The sequence below is a fragment of the Drosophila melanogaster genome, chromosome 2R (genome assembly GCF_000001215.4).
Source record: "Drosophila melanogaster chromosome 2R".
NCBI classification, from domain to species: Eukaryota; Metazoa; Arthropoda; class Insecta; order Diptera; family Drosophilidae; genus Drosophila; species Drosophila melanogaster.
Window position 1 is genome coordinate 3,102,564 of NT_033778.4, and position 25,470 is coordinate 3,128,033.

At 39.9% G+C, this 25,470-nt stretch overlaps 1 protein-coding gene across 1 annotated transcript in view; it reads left to right on the forward strand.

Annotated features, from left to right (window-relative positions):
• Positions 1–25,470, forward strand: part of dpr21 (defective proboscis extension response 21) — a 124,513-nt gene that overhangs the window by 36,065 nt on the left and 62,978 nt on the right. The window contains exon 4 of the mRNA NM_001170367.2: positions 19,428–19,521. Within this exon, the coding sequence (NP_001163838.2) occupies positions 19,428–19,521 (94 nt within the window). The remainder of the gene's footprint in view (positions 1–19,427; positions 19,522–25,470) is intronic.

A 25,470-nucleotide genomic window follows, 5' to 3' on the forward strand; every position in this document is an offset into this window, starting at 1 on the left:
TTTGCCGGCTGCGCACGGGTTTCCGGCCCGATGCTGGGGTCAGCACTTTAACGTAATGGTATTAAATTTCGTGCACTGAGCCAACTGGTCTAGCTCGTTGGCCCGTGTTAACTTATAGCCATTGTCATTAATGGTATCAGATTCTAAACCTAATGCGAAAATTAAAAGGTGGAAGGGTCGCATCGAGGAAACGGTTGCGAAGGTAGCATATAAACCGGGAAAAGAAAATTTGGTTGCCATGTCTAGGCATAGAAGAACAGGACGCAGAATCATATGTGGCGACCATTCACAGTGAGATTTCCCTCACCCACACCATAGAATCAACGAATAATGCCCTAAACTGCTTCCAGAACCAACTAATTCTAGAAGAGACCCGCTTTCCGCTAAAACGCTCTTTCGTTCTCTTCAAAAATAAGAAACGACACGCAATCAACTTCACCGACATGAAGTCATTGCTCAATGACCTTGCGGATGCATTAGTCCCCAAGGGCGTAAACGCCCTCCATTGCGATTTGCACACGTTAGCAACGGTGCAGGACGACTTAGTGCGGAGATTTCCGACTACAAAATTCTGGCACTGGAAAAACCGTGTTACAGACATTTTTTAGGTCGATGAAAGGAGGGGTGTCATATTATGTCCAGGACGACTTAGTGCGGAGATTTCCGACTACAAAATTCTGGCACTGGAAAAACCGTGTTACAGACATTTTTTAGGTCGATGAAAGGAGGGGTGTCATATTAGGTGCAGGACGACTTAGTGCGGAGATTCCCGACTACAAAATTCTGGCACTGGAAAAACCGTGTTACAGACATTTTTTTACAGCCATACAAGCAAACCTGGGGACCACGGTCCTCATTGAAGGAAGGGTGGTCCACAAAGACCACCCTCGCTTACTTTTAAACTTTCGCACCTTCGGGACACGCTGGAATCGTTAAGAGTCCACCACAAAATCGCAAGGAGTTTAGATTTTCTGCGCTTAATGCTAAAGGTAGTAGTGGGGACGCTGGATGCCGGCGATCTAGAAAGAGTTCACAGAGTGGCACAGTCAAACAATAGACAAATCAAAATAATTACTGGAATACAAAGTGGAATCAACCAATTAACAACAACTGTAAATCAAATCTTGCAAACACATAAAAATACCCAAATAGAATACAAATGATGGACAAGGCCCAAATACGAGCTCCAGGGGTAGCTAGTTCCCCATCATTGAATATCACCGCCAACAGAGATATTCTGAGTCTAACAGATGAGTGAACGTAACTTGGAGTTCATCAAAGAGTTCGGGAGAGAAATTGACACGAATCATTTACATCGCATAATAATTATCGCAGCAGCGATTTGTTGTGCATTGATTTGTATCGGCATCACCTGTTTACGGTTCATCGGAGCGCGGAGATCTGCAATCCAATTAAACGTGATGATCGCCGAATTAGGACCAGCCGAGGACGGCCGTAATCTTGAAGGGGGAGTAGTTAACACAAGCCAACGAACTAGAACAATTGGCTCAGTGTATGAAACATAATATCAAAGTGCTGACCCAGCATTGGGTCGGAAACCCGCGCGCAGCCGGCAAACATACCATATTTGCGTGGCCGCTGTGAGTCTTTGTAAGCTATAAGCTATATAATCATTTTAAGTTTCAGTTTGAATTTGCATTTACCAGAAGAAAGAGCTGCAGCTCGTCAACTCCGACTAAGCGTCGTAAAACATATTTTTATTACTTACTCTGCCAGACCACAAGGCTGGCAGTTAAAAGAGGAAAAATCCTCTCAACGTAAATAATAATCTTCTCCAGCTCCCCGGTCCCTCCGGAGCAGCCAGCGAAGGAAGCCCTTCACCTCTGGAGGAAACCTGACGGATGACAATGTTGCAAGACGGTGGTCTTGAAAAAGTTGAAAAGAGCAATTAGAATTGGTAAAAAAAACCACCTTTTTGAATTAAGACTTTTCTCTTAGAGTTTATTGTGTGCTTTGGAGAGAAACGTATCGCAATTTTATAAATTTTTAATGCATTTAGATGCGCGTAAGTGACCTTATGATTTCCTCGTATTGTATTTAAAACTATTTCTACTATTGTTTTTACCACCTCATTATCACCATTGCTTATAATTGCCTTCCGTAGTTTGTTGTTGGCCATTTTGAGAACATACAATATATGCTTTCAAGCGACTTATGGTCTTTTTGTAAACCATTTTCGTCTGAATAGCACACAATAGTACATTCCGAATTATAAAGGTCTGTATCTACTTGTGTGGTGGCTGTGTTACATGTTTACATCCCCATAACACCAAATAATTCGATCAATTAAAACATTAAAAAGATCATTCTTCTTAGTGAAGAGATTTTCTAGAAATGTTTTTTTTCCCGATCCTGAGGGTCCACAAATTAATATTGTAAAGGGATGTATAAATTGTCGAAAAATGTTTAATATATATTCTATACTGATGTATTTTATAGAATATAAATTATGAAATGTATATTTTTTTCAGTAACTTCTTATATATTTGTTTTCAAATGTACTATTCTTATTTTGATTTTCTTGGTCGCGTTTCTTCTCGAAATGCGTGTCAGATTCGTAAATATTTACAATACATAAGTGAAGTGCATACTTTTTCTCGGAATTATTACCAACCAAGAGAATGCTATAGTCGAGTACCCCGGCTATCAGATACCCGTTACTCAGCTAGTGTGAATGCGAACGCAAAATTTCATAATTTTTATGGGATATCGATAGATATTGGGGAATAAAATGAGAAAAAATTAAAAATTGTTCGAAAATGTGGGCGTGGCCAGTTGGGCGGCTTTACGGCATTATAGTGGGGGTGGCAAAAAGTTTTTTGGCAAATCGATAGAAATTTACACGACTTAAAAAATTATGAAAAAATATCAAAACATTTTGCAAAAGTGTAGGTGTGCAGCTTTGGGCGGGTTTGGGGCTTTAGAGTGGGTGTGGCAAACATTTTTTGCACATCGATAGAAATTTACAAGACTTAAGAAAATGTGAATAAATATCAACACTTTTTCAAAAGTGTGGGCGTAGCAGTTTTGTGCTTTTTTGGGCGTTATAGTGGGCTAGGCCACATAGGTCAACAAACTTGCGCTGGGATTTGCATGTAGAATCTTGTCTCTTATAGTTCCTGATATCTCGACGTTCATACGGACAGACGAAGATGTCCAGATCGACACGGTTGTTGATTATATGGTCGGAAACGCGTCCTTCTGTCGGTTACATACTTTTCAACGAATCTAGTATACCCTTTTACTCTACGAAAAACCGGTATAACAAGGAGAACCTAATCGGAATCTAAAAAATACTAACAAGGTTCATTACGGAAATTTTTAACATATGTCGAGTGACACCACTTTTTAAAGCAACTCAACTAATAACTGTTAAGACGTCCTCAGATGTTAGTAGTAGGTATAGTAGGCTTTCTGGCTGTTCTTGCTGATCAGCAGTTCACTGACAACGTGATCGATTGTGATGCTTTGCTATAATACGATTTTAACATAAAGCTTGCATCTTACTGATTCTTCGTGTCACTATCAAACTCTTTTCAGAAGAATCTCGACCTGAGCGTTCGCTTGGCTTGCTAGTGTTAAACAACCATGGGGTTAGAAAGTGATATTGCCAGTCAGCTTTTTGCAGCGAAAGTCAGTTTGCCGGCAACGCGCACTACTGATTTTGGCCAGAATTTGTCGTAAGCGGTTCGGATTTAGCCCTTTAGGAGATCTCTAGACGTATAAGTGCACTATAGACGTTCGGGGTACGTGTGGCTCGGATCCGTTAGCAGCAAGTAGATCTCCGTTTAAATTAATTAAGCAGCCAAGTTTGACCCAAGGGGTAGGGCCAGATCGACTCGGCTATTGATTGATCTTGATCAATAATATATATGGTCGGAAACGCATCCTTCTATCTGTTAGATACTTTCACGAATCTAGTTTACCCTTTTACTCTACGAGTAAGGGGTATAAAAATGAAATCGTACTACACTATGAAGTTAGGAATCGCAGAAGTGCACAATTAATATTAGAATTAAAACGGTTATGAAATCTAGATAAACAATTTAAAAATGAAAATATTATTTAACTTTTTCGAAATATTTTATACACTTATTGAATAAATTCCAAATATAATTTTTGAGTAGAAACGCCAATTTTTAACTCCACGCTGGCCCAAGAACGCCTATAGACCACTATCATAAAAGGGACTGGAAGTAACGCAGCCTCCAGCAATTCCCAAAATTAACACTTTATAAATATGCCAACTTTTAGCTCTACGGCACCTTAGCTGTGCGATTGTTTTTCGTTATCTAAGTTTCTCTTTCTTGTGCTTTTACTAGTACTCTCTCACCAACACCTTTGGCTTAGCGTTCTGCCCTTTGCTCTGCAATTAAGTCGGTCATTACAATTCGCTTTCGGTAACTGTACATATCGCAACGATTTAAAATATCGTTTTAACCAATATAAACATATCGTTAGAAATCGCTACAAAAACTCGTATTTTGATTGCTCAAAAACACCTAATAAAAAAGCTTAATAGCTGAACATTTGGGGACACCGACGTTGTTTGTGCAGAAACAAAGCTGTTTAAACTTTAATTAAATCGTTAATGTTGCTGAGTGCGTTGTTGAACTACAATTTGTGTCTGCAATATTTAGACAAAGTTTGAGGCAGTGAAGGGGGAGATGTGAGGAGTCTTAAAACTCTCCACAAATCCGAATGGGGAGCGAAGACTGCTGGAATGCGAGAAGAGTCAAGAGCGGTCAGTTCGAACGCGAATTAATGGACCTTGGACCCCGACAAAGGGGGGAGAACGTGACCTACCGCGCTGGACCGTGGACTCGAACCGGCCAATGCCACGGAGGTCGAACGGTAACGGTGACTTTGGTCACGCATCGTGAACTAAAGGAAAATTAAGAGTACCCGAGCTGGCCGTAGGCAAAAGGAGAAATAATCAAGAACCTGGCGGGGTTGGAAGGGACAGTGGAGTCAGTGGTCGGGCAAGGTGGTCTCAGGAAGAGCGTTGGCTTAACCTTGTGGGCGACACACCCTGCCCCATAACATCCTATGTCCACTCAAACCGGCAGGCAGGAGCAACGCTGCGCAGCAGAATGCGATCACCGGAGGGATCCGCTGTAAAATACCCCAATAAAGCTACTTTAGTCTGAAACTCTGTCTTCTCCTTGGTCGGGCAAAGCATAAATTTTGTGGGACGAACACACAATCTCTCTGAGCTAGCCGCTGCAACTCGTAGCAGAACGAAGAAAAACAGTTCGTTACAGCGTGTGGTATAGCCATATATTTGCTGAAAAATATTGGTTACATGAAGTTGACTGACGGATAGGTAAACTTAGAAACTGAAATTGTCCTGTATGAGTGACGTACGATGGATATATACGACCATTCAGAATTTCTACGTGAAAGAAAGATGAAGTCGATGGAACTAAAAACCCTGAATTTTTTATTTTGTCGAGTTGATCATCGATAAAGGTAGGGGAAAGTGATCTCTGATTCGATACCCAAGCGATGAGACCCTTTGACTAGAACAAGTGATTTGCTATGTTGTGACTCGGGTGTTTCGATGATGAGTTGAAGCCAATAGTCGCTGTTTTTGTCCGTTAGGAATATGAAAATCTGCGGAGTCGAGAGTGTAGCGGAATATCTTTGTTGAGAATGAAATGTATTTTACCGGATTGTAGTATTTGACAGTATTGTGGACTGTTTCTTTAGCTTTATTACTTGCTTATTGTTCAATGTCTGCAGTTACGGGTTCGAGATCCTTGATATTTATTTTGAGAATTGAAATAAGTTTTCAGCTTCTGATCTGAGAGGTTTTACTCCTTCACTGTTTGCTGTAACTTGATCTTGATTGCAAAACACTTCACCAAGCACCATTTCTTTGTCCAGTAGGTGTCCCTTCGTTACAAATTCGGTACCGTCTATTGAGAATTTATGCTTAAACGATTCTTACGGTTTGATTTGGTTTTTGACCGATTTACCAAGCTTATTAAGTTTCTTGTAACTAGCATAAAATTATTACATTATATTCGGGTATTAATCAAAGCAATTTTCTCTTTATAACTGTTACTCGAAGAGTGAAAGGGTGTACTAGATTCGTTAAAAAGTATTTAACAGGCAGAAGGAAGCTTTTCCGTCCATATAAAGTATTTTCAAAAGCCGAGTTGATCTGTCTCTGTCCGATTCTAGAAGCGCAGCGCATGTTGGCACTCCCACTATAACGCACATAAACCGTCTAAAACTGTCACGCCCACCCTTTCGAAAAATGTTTTGATATTATTAGTGTTGAAAATTTCTATAAATTTGCCAAAAAACCTTTTCGCCGCGCCAACTCTAACGCATTAAAACCGCCAAAAACGTGAACAAGGCGACCCAACACTTCTCCTTGTGACGGGACACAGTCACCAACAGTGGCCTAAAGTAGTCCAAATCAGTGTACTTGAATGGCCATCCACCCGCATCCAATCGGTCCTCTGGATGGGCTCCTATTACAGGCGGCGTCGGCCGCACTCGCTACAACATGCACTCCGCATCACTCGCCTCATCTTCGTGACCCAGAATCTCGTCCGGATCTCAGTGATAGTAGCATCCACATTTTGATGCTTCATCCAGGCGTGGAAATGTCGCACACTCAGCTCTGTCAGACTGTGCCTGTGTGACAGTATTACGGGTCTCCTCACACTGTACGGCATGCACAGTGCGTCATCAATTCGGCCGTAATCTCGCAGACTACCGTTCTTGTCCAGGTAGGGTACCAACCCTCGAATGTCGCTCGAGCTAGCGACGTCCCGTCCAGTTTCCACCGACCTCATCTCCAACGACTCCAACTGTGCCTGTCCGACCAAAAGGTTCTCAACGTCCTTACATTCTGCTGCAGTAGGGCAATATTCCTCGAGATAGCTTCTCTGTTTGCGTGGTACGCGCGCACCCGTACCTCACCAGGTGATTGAAGCTCGAGAATCTCTGAAACTGAGTAACAAAATCGTTTGCCACGACTAATGCAAACTCACTGGGCATCTCTTCTTCATCAGGGACACACTCAGTTCTCTCCTCAGGCCCCGGCCAGCTGGCTGCTGGCTGCCTCAAAAATGCAGGTCCTCTTAGCCACCTTGAATCCTGGCTAAGGTCGACTCCCCTCAGCGACGGCGTCGCATCATCCGCCGCATTGTCGGCCGTAGGCACCCATCTCTATTGAGAAACTTTTGACGACTCAAAAATCTCCGCCACTCGGTTGCCAACAAACTGCTTATACCGGCGGTGGGTGCTGCCGATCCATCTTAGCACCGTCTTTGAGTCCGTCCATAACACCAGGTGCTCTTCCTTGACAGTGTTTATCAGCCTGGTTCCGAGGACTGCTGCCTGCAGCTCCAGCCATGGGATCGTCATTGTACTCATGGGGCGCACTTCGTCTTTGCACATACGAAGTATGTATGTGACCCTCCAATAGGCCACCACCGCGAATGCTGCCTGACTAGCATCCACGAAGACGTTCAATTCTACGGCTTGGACTGCACCACACACAAAGTAATGGCGAGGACATCGGAACTGTCCCACGACGTCCACTTCATAGACATCCGGATCTCTCTCGTCGTCGCCATTTCTCCAAAGGAATCGTTGGGAACATCTGTCCTCGGGTCGGATCAGCACTTGGTGGAACATCTCCTTGATGTCACCGCAGACTCCGACTTTTCCCTCTCTGAAATGAAAGTGTACAGCTGGCAAAGCCTTAAAGCGCTGAGGCCCTTTGTCCAGCTCCGAATTTAGCGAGACTCCTCCAACTTTGGCTGCAGCATCAAACACAAGCCGTACCTTGCCGGGCTTGTTAAGGTTTTCGACACCAAAATGTGGGAAATACCATAACCGGTCGCTCCTCACCGCGACCTCATCCGGCTGTAGCCTCCTTGCGTATCCTTTAGACACGTAATCCTTTAAAATCCGATCATATTCCTGCTCCAACGGCTCAATGCGCTTCAATTTCTTCTCTACGTTGAGCAGCCTTTTATACTCCATCTCGTAACTCTGTGGCAGCACAACGTGGTCGTCTTTCCAGAGTAATCCCGTCTGGTATCGACGACCCACTCTCACCGTGGTGTCTTGAAGCATCCTTTGTGCCCGCACTTCGTCGCTGGCTGCAACCTGTGGCGCGGGCTTCACTCCAAAGTTCTCCATGTCGAAGTCGTCTTCCACCATCTGTTCCATATCCACATGTTCCATGTTCCACATCCTGTCGACTCAATGTCTGCATCGGCAGACTTAGGCTCGATGTGTATACACGTTTCTCAATTCGTGGCGAGTGAGCTTTCCAACTTCACTCCTCGGCGTGCCCTCCAAATACACACATTGTGGACGTTCACGCCCAGTAGCACGAATCCATGCGCTGGCTGCGCGGTGGTTGCTGCACACAGAGGCTCCACAAATTGGTTGCTAGTTGTTAGCAATGGCGGTCCACTCCTCGATGGCGGCAGCATGCAGGCCGCATCGCTCGCACCTTCACCGTTATAGGGCACCGACCCGACCCCGTTATGTAATGACTCTCCGTTAGATGTGGGTAATGGCGGGCCGCTCCAAGATGGCGGCCTGCTATCAGTAGTAGCTCGCTCAGTTATATTCTATGATCGTTCTTTAAGATTATTCAGTACAAATTATTTAATCTTATCTTACCGCAGTTTGCGCTCCAAACTCAAATACAATAAGAAAAAACATCGATCGAAGAAAGCTAAGTATAGCCTGAGAAAAACTTTTTCAAAATGTTTGGGATTTTGTTTCTATTTTATATATATAGTAAAAATAGTTGTAATATTTTATTATTTGAGTCGAATAAATGTCCCGTCAGTTGACTAAAGACAACCGAGAAGAATTATTTAATGATGGTTTTTTATTGAACTTCTTTATTCGGATAACAGCTTAAAACTAAAAATCAAATGCAAATTGGATTAAAGAGAAGCCTCAGTAATTTAACAATATTTGTATTTCGGAAGAGACTCGCTTTTGGATTCTTAAGGTTAGGAAAAGATTCAGTCAAATCTGCTTAGGTCTTTATCAGAAACGGATGCTGCGCAGTTGGGATACATTATGGAAATCACTTAAGTGCATAACTGTTTTCTTTGAATTAATTAAAGTGGCCGGTTTGGACCTCCCAAATACGTCACTCCGCTTCCCTTAAAGAGAAGCCTATACTTGGGCTGGAATTGATGGATATAGTATGGGAAATGGAATTTCTTCTATTTCTATTTGTTGTGGTGTGTTTTGATTTTTTCTTATTTTAAGTTTTGCATACAACATCATAAATGGGTTAAATGATACATATGTATCTTAAATATAAGTACAACAAAATAAGTGCAATTATTACAATGATAATTAGTTTATCATAGTAAAGTGTAATATTGTTCTCTGAAATCATCTCAACAATGCAATTTCTGGTTTTAACAGATTTAAGATTACAAAAAAAAAATTACCGTTGATTTTTTTTTTTGTAATCCGTAGGAGTCTGCGTAAGGGATTATTTTAATAGCCGTAGAAGTCTGGGTAAGGGATTATTTTAATTGTGTGTACTAGTGAAAAGTTAGTGGGTATGTGGGATATAATTAATAATTGGATATTGTAGATAATCCAAGTGGATGTTTGAATGTTAAAAATATTTTGGCTGCTCACATTCTCAAGTGATAAAGTGATCCAGTAAAATATTTTTGGCCTTTTCAAGTGTCATTACATCGTATTGAATTGGAATTATTGCATGCTCTACTTTACTTTTAAATATTTTATTATTATAATATATTACAAATATTATTTGTTTATTGAAATAATTTATTGGTTTTTCTGTAAAATGAATAAGATTGCTATTGCCTACTTCTGTACTATGTTGAGTAGCTTCACTATGATGATTTTCTTCAATTTTAATTTTTGATAATGCATCGGCAACTAAATTTTCCCTCCCTTTAATATAATCTATTTTAAATTGGAAGTCGCTTAATCTAACTCTCATCAAACCATAATTTGATGGTCACTAGCAATGAGAAATTGTCGCCCTACTAAATAATGTCCAAAAAGTTTTTGTGGCCCAAGCTATGGCGAGTGATTCTTTTTAGATAGCACTGTAATTTAATTCGTGATCGTTAAGTGTTCTACTAAAAAAGGATATAGGATTACCGTTTTGAGAAAGGACAGCCCCGAAGCCAAGTTACTTGCGGCTGTGGTTAAAACAAGTTTCTTTTCAAAATCAGGTAATTGTAAAATTGGGTCTCGAACTATAAAAGCCTTACGTTTTTCGAATGCCTCTATGTACTCGAGTTTTTCCGTATCTATTTTTGCTGCTTTTTTAAAGCAGCTGGTCTGCGCAACTAGGAATAAATTTGAGATAATAACCTGTTAATCCAAGGAAAGCTGTAATCTATTTTACTTTTGTCGGAATTGTATGAAACTATGGCTTTAACTTTAATGGGATTTGATTTAATACCATCAGGGGTTACTATGTGACCAAGAAAGTTAGCTTCTTTTTTTAAGAACTCACATTTGTCTAGTTGCAATTTTAAATTTGCTTCTGCAAGCTCTGAAAAAACTAATTGTATTGAATTTAAATGTTCTTTATGGGATATTGAAAAAATTAAAATATCATCCAGATACACCAACCAGTGTTTGTTAATCAACGGTCAAAGGATATTATTCATGCACCTTTGAAAAGTAGCGGGTGCATTTTAAAGGCCAATGGCATTGGAAGGTATTCGTAATGACCGCTTATGGTGAAAAATTCAGTTTTAGGAATTGATTCCTCGTCCATTTCTATGTGGTGAAATCCGTCAGGTATGGTTATTTAAATTAGCTTTCTATAATCAATTACTAGCCTGTATTTCATTATGCCAGAAGCATTCGGTTTTTTGGTACGTCCCAAGTAGGACTATTGTATGGCGAATTAGTTTCCCTAATTAATCCCTGATTTAGCATTTCCTGTACTTGGTTTTCTACTTCAGTTGCGTGTGTTTGCGCAAGTGGGTATTGTTTTGAATAAATTTTTTTTATGTGTTGTATTTAGTACGTGTTTAATGGTATTTGTAAATGTTAATTTGTATCCTTCCTCATATTCAAGATATCTAAATTTTGTCTTTCGGATTCTGAAGTAATTAATTTGTATGTTTGATCAAAAAGGGTAACTGTATTATTTTTGTAATTAATAACTGATTTAGCATTTTTCAACAGTTTTCTGCCAATTAGCATATAGTAATTATTATAAAATCTGTGCACATAAAATGGTTCGGTTTTTTTGAAAGTACTATTTCTGGGTACCAGATTCTAGTCGTTTAAGGTAACAGGGCCATTTGACATTAAAACTTTACATCTACTATTTGGAATGGGAAGACAAAATATATTTTCATTGTTCATATTAATTGTGGATCCTGTGTCTAGAAGGCATTTGTAAGAGCACCCTTTGTATACTATTTTTATGTGTTCGTGTTGTCCGGGGCTGTTAACGGAAAATTTTCGTTTAGTTCAGAAATATTTTGATTTTGTTCGTTATTAATTTTTACGGCTTGGACCTGTTGTTGCCCTTCATTAATGAACCCATGATTTTGATATGGATTGTATTGCTTTTGGTCATAATACTGTTGTTCGTAATAATTAGGTTGAACTTGTTCGAATTCATGCGCGTCTTGGAATCTCATTTCGTCAATAGACTTTTTAGTTTGTTCACTGTTCACTGATGGTCCTAGTCGTTTAGTAATCGGGAAGTTAGTATTTTTTAGTTGTAGAGGGTTGTTGTAGTCGAGAGTATGTATATTCTCTAAAATGTGTTGTTTGTGGATTTTGGGCTTTGTTGGAATGTTCTTGGAAAGGATTTTTTTTCGAATTCGGATTATAATTTGAATTTTTATTACGATATTCTGGGTTTTTATACAATTCAAAATTAATGTGTTCTTCATAAATTCCCTAATTTTGTGCAATGGTAATTAAGTGTCTTAAGTCTGTATTATCGTGATGAGCTAAAATAGTAAATAATTGTATTGGTAGTTTCCTTATCAGTATCTTAATAGAGTCTTTAATAGCCTGAATATAAATAAGAAGATCCTATTGGTTACCTTCCTGGTGTAGTTTCGAAATTAATAATTGACGCCTTCCGCTTCTACGCAGAATGCTCTTAGGTTTCCTCTGTATGGTGTCTCCCTGAAGTTCTCCAGAAGTTTGTAGTTTGGTGTTTGAGTTTTGAATTTAAGGGCTCTAAGGGTAGGCCAATCTTCGATGTTCGTAAGTCCCAAAGATCGTGTAACCTGTCCGTTCAAGTTCCTATCCATGGCTCCCTGTAGAATCCTTTTTTGTCGGACATCATTGGTTTGGTAGAGCGAAATTACGTAATCTACTCTGCTCACGAAGGTGTGAAGTTTCTGGTTCACCCTTGAATGGTATTTTTGTGTTGTATTATTAAATTTCTACATTGTAATTTTTGTTTTATTTTTATATGTTGGTTTTAAAACTTAGTTGCCTTTGGACTGAATGTTTTTGTTTCGTATTTCCCTTCCACTTTTTATTGGATAACCGAATTAGAATTATAATCCAAGTTGAATAGTTTTCACGCAGGTATTTTGGGAATGTTTCGAGCACTGGATTATAAAATTTAACTTATTTTCCACTCGAAGGTTTTTTTTTCGGATACTTTTTGTATCCTACCGACTGCGCCAGTAAAATTAGTTGTCATATTTTTTTATTTGAGTCGAATAAATGTCCCGTCGGTTGACTAAGAACAACGCCGAGAAGAATTATTTAACGATGGTTTTTATTGAACTTCTTTATTCGGATATCAGCTTAAGACTAAAAATCAAATGTAAATTGGATTAAAGAGAAGCCTGAGTATTTTAACAATACTTGTATTTCGGGAGAGCCTCGCTCTTGGGTTCTTAAGATTAGGAAGTGTTCAAAGAGAGCAGTCAAATCTGCTTAGGTCAGGCTTTAAGATGTTTACAACAACGGCTGAGTGCCGCTGCCAAAGAGTTCTTTATTTAAAACGGATGCTGCGCAGCTGGGATTACTTTGCATTACTGTTTATAGTTCTCCGAAATAATTGAAGTGGCCGGGTTGGACCACCCAAATACGTCAGAATATATATTGATTTAATTATTGTAAGAAATTAAAAAGTCGTTATGGATCACGCCGAATCGTCCACGTTTGATTATATTCTCCATGTAATTTTAAATACTAGGTATCTTTATGGTCGGAAACACTCTGGCACGCGCCTGGCAAAATTTTCGGGTTTGTTTCCGTTTCCGTTTTCCCATTCCCCTTTGCATTTGCAATCCACTGTAGAACGTGTCAGATTTTGCTTAATTTGTTAAAGTAAAATATATGTATGTATACAACTGGTAAGTAAAGTGTTTCGTATTGACAAATTTAAAAATTAACTTAGTTAATTGCATTCCCAAATGCATGAGTTTGCATCTATAAAATATATATATATATGCAATTTGCAATTTTCATAAGTCGAAAAAATATCCTTTTATTTTAACCATTAAATTTTAGGTCTCAAACTGAACTTAACTTATTGATCTAGATTGATTGACGTTCAAGTATCGTTCTCTAGCTTTTGAATATCAACTTTGGACTTTAGAGTTCTAATGAGCTTTTGAAGGGTTGTAATGAGCTTTTGGAATTAGTTGTCTCGGATTCAAGTGAATTCGCTCTTGGATACAAGTGCTCTAGGATTTTTTAGATTTTATTGATTGAAATTCAAAACTTCTTTTTTTAACTTGTTAGTCTGGGCTTGGAACTTGGGAACTCGATTTGACAAAATAAGGCAACGTATTTGTAGTGGGTGATTTTTTTGGGGTTTTCAATTACATCCTCTAGATAATCCATTAATCCATTTACCCTTGTTTGGATTTATTCCATCATGGGAGAGTTGTTATTATCTAGTCAGTAGGCGTGTGTAGGCATGTGCTTAAGTCTAAGGGACTTATGGATATGTCACATCACATTTACATAATTTGTAAAGCGCAAAAAATTTGAAGTGCTGAAAGAAAATATATTGAATGTACATAAGCAAAAGAAACAACAGAATGCAAGTCCAACCCGTAAATATAGCACTCTGCCCCAGTTGATAAACAAATTTCAAACTCCAATCTCAGCAGCATTTCCTTTGCCCTTGTTTTTGTCGCCAACACTTAGCCAGCCACCCGATAAATAACCATACTTAAAGTAAACACAACTTCCACTTGAAGACCAAGCCATGATCAGTCTGAATCAGTACGAGATCGTGAACAGTTTCAAATCAAAGATACGCAATTAAGAAGTGAAAAATATTAAATAAAATAAAATAAAAAATAATAAAATAAAAGTTTTTTTTTTTTAAATAAGTGCTAAGTAACAATTTTAATTTGCAAGCGCATAATTTCTATTTTTAGCAACTGCACAGCGGTGGTAACAGCCAATTACGGTACTTATCATAGATAAGCTCAACCGAAACGACGCTTATACGCCCCTCGTCTACGCCTTGGGCAAGGCTGTTACAGTTTGTTCTCTGCTTGTTATCTTTCGAGTTTGCGTTGTTTTGAAATAAATAATAACAATTGTAATAATTAATAATAATACAGATAATACTCAATCCCAATCTAGAGAAAGGCTAGAGGAGATGAGAAAAATAGCTGGAGCAAGCTCTGCAATAATCGCACACTGATATCAAACGGCCCAACTTCATCAAATGATAGTTTATCGATGTACAATCTCCCATCGGTAACAACTAGTAGTAACACCAATGTTACCTAGACCCCAACCACGACTCAAGCTAGCTGTTCGGAACCAAACTCATATGCTGTGGTAGTAGCAGCATGATCCTATACGTCCCCACCATAGAGCGCGCTCGTCGCAGGAATGCAGGGCTTTTATGTCTGATGCCACATTTTTGGGCACTCCACCAACTATTGTCTCCAGGATCCAGGATCTGTGGCAAGTGTGCTGGGCCCCACTCAACTGGCACTACGCTATGCACGAGTGACAATTATTTGTGCATCAGCTGCGGTGGTGATCATGCGTCAACGTACAAAAACTGCCTTGTCAGAATGGAAAAAGGAAAGAAGCTCTAGCCAAACCCTACTTTTGTTGCTCATGGCAACACTGTCAGCTCTAAAAAAGGTGAAAGATATACTAACGGATTAATTCCGGCTGAGGCCATCAGAAGTAATATTTCATACGCCGATATTGCACAGCCCAAAGGTCCTCAATTTGGATGACTTGTGACTCGCCAACACCACAGTTTCAGGCGCTGGAAATCGCCATCCGGGATATAAACTCGAGAATGGAGAAAATGTTCAAACTAATTGGGTAGACTGTGGAATCTAACGAATAATAAAAATCGGACTGTGAAATACACGAGGACTAGCTAGGAACTCTGAGGAGCTTCAGCTTTTCCTAAGTATAAAAAATATGCTTGCCAGTATAACACACGTGGGGGAAGGACAGCGCATCTCTCTCCACCGTCAAGACCTGACCTCTAGGTCTTGACATAAGTCCTACTTAATTATAATCTTCTAAATATTATTGCCTAAACATTCAATTTTTTAATACTCATACAATCATATAATCTTTGTAAAAAAAACTTAGATATTTAGATTCGTTTAAATTGATACCGATGAGATTAAGTTCTCCAAGAAGGGTAATAATACGCTAGCCAAATAAAAAATTTCATTTAATAACAAAAATTTTTTGTCGACTTCTTTGGTGGTAATTGTTGGGATGTTTTTACACATTTTCTTCGTTGGAGATGAAAGAGAAAAAAAACTTATAGATTACATTTATGCGGTATGTATCGGGGTATACGATTGGTGAGGTGTTAATCGACTGCACGTATACCCAAGGATGTCTTAAAGATGTTATGATTCAAGGCCCCAAGTCCTTTCAACAATATGTCTGCTGGCATCTCGTTCGTTGGGATGTAGTTCACGGATATAGTTCCCTCTTCAACCAGCTCTCGGATGACATGGTGGCGGATGTCAACATGCTTTGTCAATTTTTACGGGGTTTCGATCAAGTTGACCAGCTTCTTGATTGTCGTTGTGGATGACAATGGTTCTCAGTCTTCCAAAAAATCTTTACTTTGTTTAAATTTTATGCCCAAAGAATAAGGTAGCTTTCCCAGATCATTCATCTGGAATATGTTGGACCACTCATGATTTAACTGCGTAAGCATTCGGGTGTCATTGGTCGCGACTAAGAGATCGTCTATTCCGCTTTGTTCCAAGTACCCACATTGGTCGGCCGCAAGTGGCTTAAGATTCATTTCTTTGAGTTGCATGTCAGTTTACCATTGGTACACTCTGCTTTAACACTTTCTCGGGGCCATATACCTTCTCCTTTGCTGACAATATTTCTTTGACTTCAGGGGGGACACTGATGTAGAACTGTTCTTCGATATCTCTATTTATGTTAGGCGCTGTTGAAATTGAATTGATGAACAAATAATTCGAGTTCCGTAGCTAAGGCTATTAAAATTCGGATTGAGCTCATTCTGGACACAGAAAATTAGGTCTCGTCGTAATCAATGCCTTCGCGTTGCGTAAATCCTTTTGCGACCTGCCGAGCTTTTCGGCACTTTATCTTTCCGTCGGGCAAAAATATTTTATTCGTTAAACCCACTTAGTATCGATAACCCTATGGTTTTTTGACAATGGACAACCTCCTAAGAATTGTTGTTTTTCAATGAATTGTACTCGCTTCTTTCTCTCTGCCAGAAAAAATGATAAAATTTCCCGTTCACATTCGCACTAGGTAAGTAACGGGTATCTGATAGTCGGGGATCTGCCAAAAAACTTTTTCCACGGCCGCTCTCACGCACAAAAACCGCCCAAAACTGCAGCGCCCGCACTTTTACGCTCACAAACATCCCGAAACTGCCACGCCCACACTTGAAAAATGTTTACCTTTTTTTTCATTTTATTCACCAATATGTATCGATATCCCAGGAAAACTATAAAATTTAGCAATCGCATTTCCAGTACCTATAGAGTAAAGTAGAGTAACTGGTATCTGATAGTCGGGAAAGTCGACTATAGCATTCTCTCTTGTTTTTTGTTGTTTTTTTTTTATTGATTTCAAAGATCCATTGCATATTTTAAGAAAGTTTAGTGTACGGACATATGCAATTGTAAAAGCGATTCGTACTTGTTCGCTACATTCATCTCTCATTCATCATTCATTGTCCTGGCTTACGAAGATGTACTGTAGCGTTCAACATCGCCTGAAAGGATTTCAGGATGCCACTCGGTATGCTGCATGTAGAGGTCGTGCACTTCTAGCGATGCTCTGCGCTATGCTCGTCGGAATTGGCGTGGGTTTTTTTTTTACCTCAACTATACCCTAACATTAATTAAGAAAATAAGTGCACTACTGAATCTAATTTGGTGGACTAATAAAAATCGTTATAGGCTATACCCACAAATGTAGTGGTAATCGAGATTTACAAGTCTTTATCTAGTAAGGCGTTAGGGAAACTTAGATGTTATGCGCCTCCCTATTCTATAACCACCCTTCCTTGGTAGCTGGTGTACATATTCTATTACCAAAGACACTAGAATAACAAGATGCGTAACGGCCATACATTGGTTTGGCACTATGCAGCCACTTTTTTGGTGACGGCCAAAATTGCTCTCTTTCCGCTCACTCCCGCTGAGAACATAAGAAATCTAAAAATAGAATTTGCTTGCTTGTGTGAGTAAAAACAAGAGACGAGAATGTGTGCGTGTTGTTATTCTAGTGTCTTTGCTATTACCTACCCCATGTGTGACGATAATTAAGTTCTAACGAACTTTACAAGGTTGCATTTTTAGATCGAATAGAATAATATCAAAATATGAAAATATAAGCTTACATTATGTTCAAAGATAATTATTTGTTCATTTAAAATTTTATTAAAAAAAAAAAACAAAACGAAACTACGCGAGAATAGTGTTTACGCCGCTCGACAGTTATCGCGTCTATACTCGATGTGTTTTAGCACCTGAAAATTTCCTTCTACGTCATATCATTCACAATACTTACTCACGTTAATCGTTTAATTAAGAGGTTTATCCATCGTTGCGTTCGTTGGGCCCATCGAAGCAGTTCTTGGTTCCTTTAGGATGAAATTAAGACAGTTCGTACGAGGCATGAAGGTACATTTTGCTATAACATTTCAGATACGACGATATTCATTGTCACGAGTTAGGGTAATCACCTAATGAGACGTATTTTGGGACTTATTTTAGCGAGTCACACTTGGTTACAGAAAGTTACAGCAGTATTTGGACGATACTCGTGACATCAACAACTATACATTAAATTTTTATAATTATATATTACATTTTTCTTAACTTCGCTTTTATTTATTGAATCTTCTTGAATAACAGCTAACAAAAAAAAACTATTAAAAATATTTTGTTAGCAGCTGTTTTATTTTTCACTTGTTCTAAGATTAAACGTCCCTAAAAATTTCTTTGGTGGGCTAGTAGGTCCTTTCGTCGGAGATGGGAACGACTGCTGAGGTGGTTTAGATTTTTCGGTAGGTGGTTGGGATGCGAGGAAAGCTTGCTATAATATTATACGGTCGCTAGTGTGAGGTGGGTGTTGTCCTCCAGCTATATAATGATATATGTGCTCTACCATCGCGGTGATTTGTATCACAGAAGTGGTGATCTCTTATTTGAAAATTGTATTTGCTTGTAAGATGAGTTTCCGAAAGAAGCATTACGCCGATATGCTTCTCGTGTAGGAATTGAGCTAGCTCAAGTTTACGCTGTGAAACGCCATTGGCGTTCCACCAAGCTATGCGTAAGGTAGACATTATTTATTTTGATTGTTGGGAGACAATCATTTGTACACACACCGGGCGAAGTGTTCAATACGATCTAGTATGGCCGTATTCTTGGCAGTTTATACATTGTAGAGGAGCGTTAAGTTTATCCGACTCTTGGATGAATCTCATTTTTTTAGATGTTTGTTTTCTGGCTCAAGCTCAATCTTAAAGAGTGGTTGGGGCTGTCTGTATCTGTTTTTGATATTGTGTACGCTTTTGGCGCAAAATCCCTTTAGCGCTTCAGCTATCTCTTCGGGCCTTACATCAGGCCCAATGCCCTTCAGTACTACTTGTAAGGGTCTACAAGCTACTTTTACGCTGGTAGGTGTTTGTGTGCAGTAAGATAGTTTGTGACTTTTCCAATAAGGCCAATCAAAGAATTTACCAAACCGTTTGTGCTCTTCTCGCGGATGTATGTAAATTGGGGGAGGCTTTATTTTCTTTGGCTCGTTATCGACGGAAAGCGAATCTGTTGGTATGTGCGGGCGCTTCATTATTGATCAAGATAGTATTGTCGCGTATATTTTTTTTCGGCTTGTTTTCTGTATCGAAATTAACATGATTTTTAATCTGAATTTTTAAATTTAAATTTTTATATTTCAAGATAAAGTTTCCTCAACTAAGAGATTCGGGAATCTACGAATGTCAAGTATCCACAACACCACCAGTGGGATATACCATGGTATTTTCAGTCGTAGGTAAGTCCTTCTCCTTCTATGTTGTGCTTGATATTAACAGCAAGCGTATATTATCAAACAAAACATACGCCATTTAAAAAAGTAATCTTTCTTACCAAGAGTTTGATACTTTTTAAATATAGTTAACGATTGAGTCGTGCGTCAGATACTTTTTCTTTGCAACAAATTAGTCGACTTTCCCGTCTTCCCATCAGATACCCGTTACTCAGCTACTGGAAATGCGATTGCGAAATAAAATGAGAAAACATTTTAAAATTGTTCGAAAGTGTGGGTGTGAAAAAAAGCTTTTTTTGGCAGATCAATAGATTTTACAAGATTTATCAAAATATGAAAAAATATCAAAATATTTTGCAAAAGTGTGGGCGTGGCACTTTTGGGCGGTTTGTGGGCGTTAGAGAGGGGGTGGCAACATGTAAAAACAAACTTGCCCTGCGTTTGTGAAAAATGTATACACAATCTTAACTCTTTAGCTTTTAAAATTCCTGACATATCGACATTCATACGGACGGTCAGACAGACGAACGGAGAGACGGACATTGCCAGATCGTCTCGGATATTGACCCTGATCAAGAATATATGTCCTTTTTATGGTCGGAAATAACTTCTTCTACCTTTTACATACTTTTCAACGAATTTAGTATACATTTTTACTATACGAGTAACATGTATAATTAGTAGGGGTTCACCTCAGGGATGATATCACTTTTCCAGTGCCACATGACACTGGGAGCTATCATGGCCTTCGGAAATAGGGTCTATAAAGCTGATTTTAACCCTAAACTCCGCTCAACTCGCAACCCAACCACATCGACAACTCCCATTGGATTAAAAATAAACAAAGACCTATTCTATTTCCCTATCTTCAGATTAGGGTTAACATAGCCAGCGAAATATAAGCCTGAAATTTATTCTAAGAAAAAGGAAAAAGGCCAAAATCGTAATCTTAATACCTATGTATGTGACAGAACGGTGTAGTGAATTATTATGTGATTTATAAAAAAAATAAACAAATAATGAACATGAGGAAACAAAAAAAAAAATTAAATATAATAAAGAAAATGTAATGTAAAATAGTTATTAATGTGTAAAGTAGTGAATGGAGTGAATCTGTATAGTTATTATATAAATGATGATGATTTTATGGTATTTAAGTCAGTGAAAAAAACAACCAATTAAAATACAAAAAAATAGGGGAAAATTGATGGCGTTGCCAGATGAAAATACAGAGTGATCGAGAGTAACGAAACCGAAACTGGTCTGAAACCCCTATACCCCTCCCGAGAGATTCGACGAAAGCCCTTTCAGCCGACTAGAAATGGATCAGTAATTCTGCAAAAAATCATAATAAACCCAAATTAAAAAATGAAAATCATTTATTGTCGTGATTAATTTCAAAAGTGCTGCGAGCTTTTTTTTTTATGAAATATGCATGTGAAAACCTAATTTTGCCTTTGGCTAATGATTTCCGTTTTCTATATAAAACCTATTATATCTATATATATATTTATATATTTAATTTTTTTTTAAATTTTAATTCTAATGGTGGCATATTGGTTGTCTTACCTATGGGCACGGTGAGAAACATTGTAACAATGGTGCTGTGGGTAGATAATATGGCATTTATATAGTAAATTGTTAGTATTTTATTTAGTCGAACTAATGTCTTCTCCATAGGCACGGTGAGAAATATCGTAAGAATGGTGCTGTGGGAAGATAATATGTTATTTATATAAAGAAATGTTAGTATTTTATTAAGTCGAACTAATGACCCGTCAGTTGACTAAGGACAACGATAAGAAATAAGAAATTATCAGAGAAATAGTTTTCACGTCTTTATTCTTTTGATCTCAGCTTAAGACTAAATGTTACTGACAAATATCTTTCTTATACTGCAATTTTGTTTGCATTTTTTTCTGGAGGGAGATCACCCGCTTGGGATATTGTTTGTATACAGCTAGCGGATGTGGATTGTGTATATTGCGTGGGATTCGCTACTCTGTGTTTCTTCCGAAAGTGCTGGTTATATGAATATGTCACATATTGCCCATTTGTTTTTATTATGTCGGGAGCGAGATCGATCCCGCTTGGGATATTGATTGTATACAATGAGTGGATGTGGATTGTGTGCTTTTTGCCACTCAACATATTTTTATATCTTAGAACAGTGCTAATTATATGAATACTTCACTATATGCTCATTGGGGGTGGGCAACAACAATTTTCAAGTCGCCTTGTTTTCGAAAGTTTCCACTATCTATCGTCCCAATATTTTCTTTTGTTTTGTACTTTTTGATTAGAGAGTACTTATTTTCGGATTTCCTATAGCATGCACTCTTCGACTATTGCAGTCATAAGCTGTTGTCGTGTTTTAGAGCCCTTTTTGCCATCTTCTTCTTTATTATTATTAAGTGGGTTTGTATGTGTACTGCGACCCAGTCGGATCTATTGTACTATCATGACTCAAAGATCCCCCTGAAGTCCAATGCACTGTATAAATGCCAGAATTTTATTGGGGTTCAGGGCTGCAATTGTTTCCCGTGGGACTACATACATGCTCAGGAGTCTGTTCCTTCCTGCAATGCCAATCTTGTGCAAAGGGCTGTGAAGTCGGCAATGCCCCGTAAGAAGGCCAGTCAAAATGCGGACCAACACCACAGAAGTTTTCTGCCCCTTTTCTGGCTAGGTTGTCCGCTAGCTCATTTTCCGGGGATGTTGTTGTGTCCCGGGACCCACCTTATTGTGAGTTTGTTGACAGCTCATAGTTTGTCTAGGGCTCACTTCATTTACTAGCTTAGATGTTATTTTAGCTTTGCTGAGCGCCTTTATGGCTGTCAGACAGTATAGCAATGTCCTTGCCACGATAGTTCCTTTGCAGATTAAACTCCACACAGCGTCCAATAGCACAGACTTCAGCTTGAAAAATGCTTGTGTATCTGCCCATTGATTCGTGGTATTTCAGCCGTGGACCTACAACCCCCAGCCCACTTCCCTCGTCGGGGAGAGATCCGCCTGTATACCACTTTATTGTTTGTGGTTTCATAGGGTGTACTTTCCCCAGGGATATCCAACTGTTCTTATTACTGAGATGAGTGCTGAAGTTCTAAGCGAACGTATGCTCAGCTGGCATCTCATCCCTTAGTTGTATTAGCAAAGGGATATCCCTTTTTTAGCTTTCAGCATCCTTACTTGTGAGGTTGCAGTCATTTCCCGCTCCATCAGTTTTTATTAGGGTGGCTTTCCGTTTCATTGCAATGACTATATGAAGCGGCGTCACCTCCATTAGTACTTCTAGGGCTGCAGTGGGACAGGTACGCATTGCTCCTGTCATGCATACGCAGGCTATTCTCTGCCTTATGGAGTTTTGCCTTAGTGGTGCTAAGGCGTGCTCTATCACCCCAGGCTATTGCCCCATAGGTTAGTATGGGTCTGACTACTATGAGGTACAGGCATCTTATTATGGGTGGTGAGGTTCCCCACGACTTACCCGCAATGTTTCTACACGTGAAAAATGCTCTGGTGCACTTATTAATTGTGTTATCGAGTTTTGAAGGTAAGTTTGGAGTCAAGTGTTATTCCAATATACTTAACTTCATTCTGACAGGGCTATTGCCTTCATTCTCCGTAGCTTGTACCTATTTGTGAAAGGAACAACAGTTTGGCTAGGATTTAGGCTCAGGCCTACTTCCTTGCACCATTCGCTGGTCATATTGAGGCCCAGTTGAATGATATCGCAGAGTATTTCCAACACTTTTGCTATACTCCAGGCAGTAGGTATGTGTCCTAAAGCAAGGCTGCTGATCAGTATTTTCCTGATCGGAACTGCGAGCTGATTTAGCGCTCGTTGTAGCAGGATTGGCTGGATGCCATCTGGACAACGAGATTTGTAGGGCTGGAATGTACCAATTGCCCATATTAATCTCTCCGTTGTTACTATTGATTTCGCTTTGGCCCAATCAGTAGCACACGGTCTACTTTGTGCCGTTACCGGGGTATTCCTATCCGTTTGAAGCGTGCTTCCTGGAAAGTGAGTAGTAGTAGTAGCTGAAGTTTCTCCTTACTTCCTATAGTATAGGAGTTATCCTCCTTTTGATTCTGGCCTGATTTGATTCTCCTTTGGAGATTGCTCTGTGAAGTCTAGCGCTTCACATGTGTTTACTATTGCTCCACAGAAGGTTCCTTTGATTGACTTTCCTGATCTCAGGGTTATACATGGTCAGTTTATTCCGGTAGGCATCATCTTTTTGCTTTGTTAAAGAGACGCCTGGTCGCTTTCCGCAACTTCTCCAATTGGTCGTTCCACCATGGAGCATCTTTATCCCTCTTGGCTTGGCCAAAGGAGCAGTTTTCCCTGAACGCGATAGTAAGACACGAGGTAACGTCTTCTACGGCGGCCTCCAGTTCTAGAGTGGTACGGAGTTTCCTGGTTACCACAGTAACTTGATCTCGGAGTAAGGAGGCATTGAACCCTTCCCAGTTCGTAGTCCTGGGATTGCGCTTACGCTCGCTAAATTCTAGATTTAGCCCTATGTTAAAACGAATAATTCTGTGATCTGACATTGACTCCTAAGGAGATACGTGCCAGTCGCTTATATGCGAAGCCACTAATCTGCTGGAAAGTGTAATGTCCAGAACCTTAGTTCTTACCCTAGTATTAAATGTCGGAACATTGCCGACATTTCGGATTTCTGGATTGTTATTTTAGATAAATTCTAAGAGTGACTCACCTTTTTGGTTCACGTCGCTGCTGCCCCATATCACGTGATGTGCACTTGCATCACATCTAATGATGATGGGTGATTGCATCCTCTTACAGTGTTCAGCCAGTGCAGTGATTTCGGGCGGTGGGGACGCCTCGTCACCGGCAAAGTATGCCCATGCCACCAAAGTCTTCTTGGCTGCTCCCACATCTTCTACCACGAGCGGTACACAGTCCCGCGTGAGAAATTCTGTAAGTATATAATAGTTAATACTTCTACATGCCAGGATACAGGCTCTTGGGCTAGAAGCCCGTTGATCCCAAATTACCTTGGCGTTCTTCACGTACAGTCCTTTTATTCCCTGGTTATACCGGGAATCCTGTACCAGGGCTAGCCCAAGATGTTGCTTGGTGAACATCCTTGCCAGCACGGCCGAGGCCGCCTTGGCGCGAAGGATGTTCACCTGAGCTATCCCTGTACTCCCGACCATTAGATGATCGTCAGCAGGTCTAGTTCCATGCCTAGCTTCTGAGAGGATATCGGGGTCTGATCCCCCATTTCGATGACGGTCGCATCGAGATCCTCATCATCCGCCAGATCCAGGCTGGATTCGGAGAGCTTATTGGGCTTCTCCTACTCTGCGGAGATCTATGGATTTCGAGAGTCTTGATGCGTCTTGTGCCGGCTTTGATCGCATTGGCCTTCTTTAGACCACAAACTTAGATGTCTCCAAACCTGAAGCTCAGCTGGTGGTCGCTAGAAATAATCTTGGCACATAAGTTGTCATCAATGCCAAGGCTGAGGAGCGAGCCACCACCTTCATTCTTCCTTGATATAAAACGCCAGCTCTCAGTGTCCAAGTCATTCTGTTTTTTGATCGATTCCATGATTCACTTTGTTGTCTTTTCTCCTGTCCTGGGGCAGAAGATGGTGATGTTGTGTGACGATGGCAAGTCGTCGCCCATCTTTACCTTCAGGGAGACACCGCTCCACTTACTGAAGCTGGGGGCTGCTAATTGCAGATACTCAGCAGTGGTTGCGTTGCGGCAATCCACTATCAGGTGACCCACCCTGAAGTCACCTTCTGCCTTTTGGGGCGTTTCCATCGGAGGTGTCAGGGTGGAGTTTTCCCGCTTCGAAGCAGAGTTGGGCCTTTTCTCTAGCGGCTGCGGTTTCTTGGCCAGAGAAAGCTTCTGCGGGTGACTTGCCCTGCTGAAGGTAACGAAGATACCACTGCTTTTGGGCCCGCTCA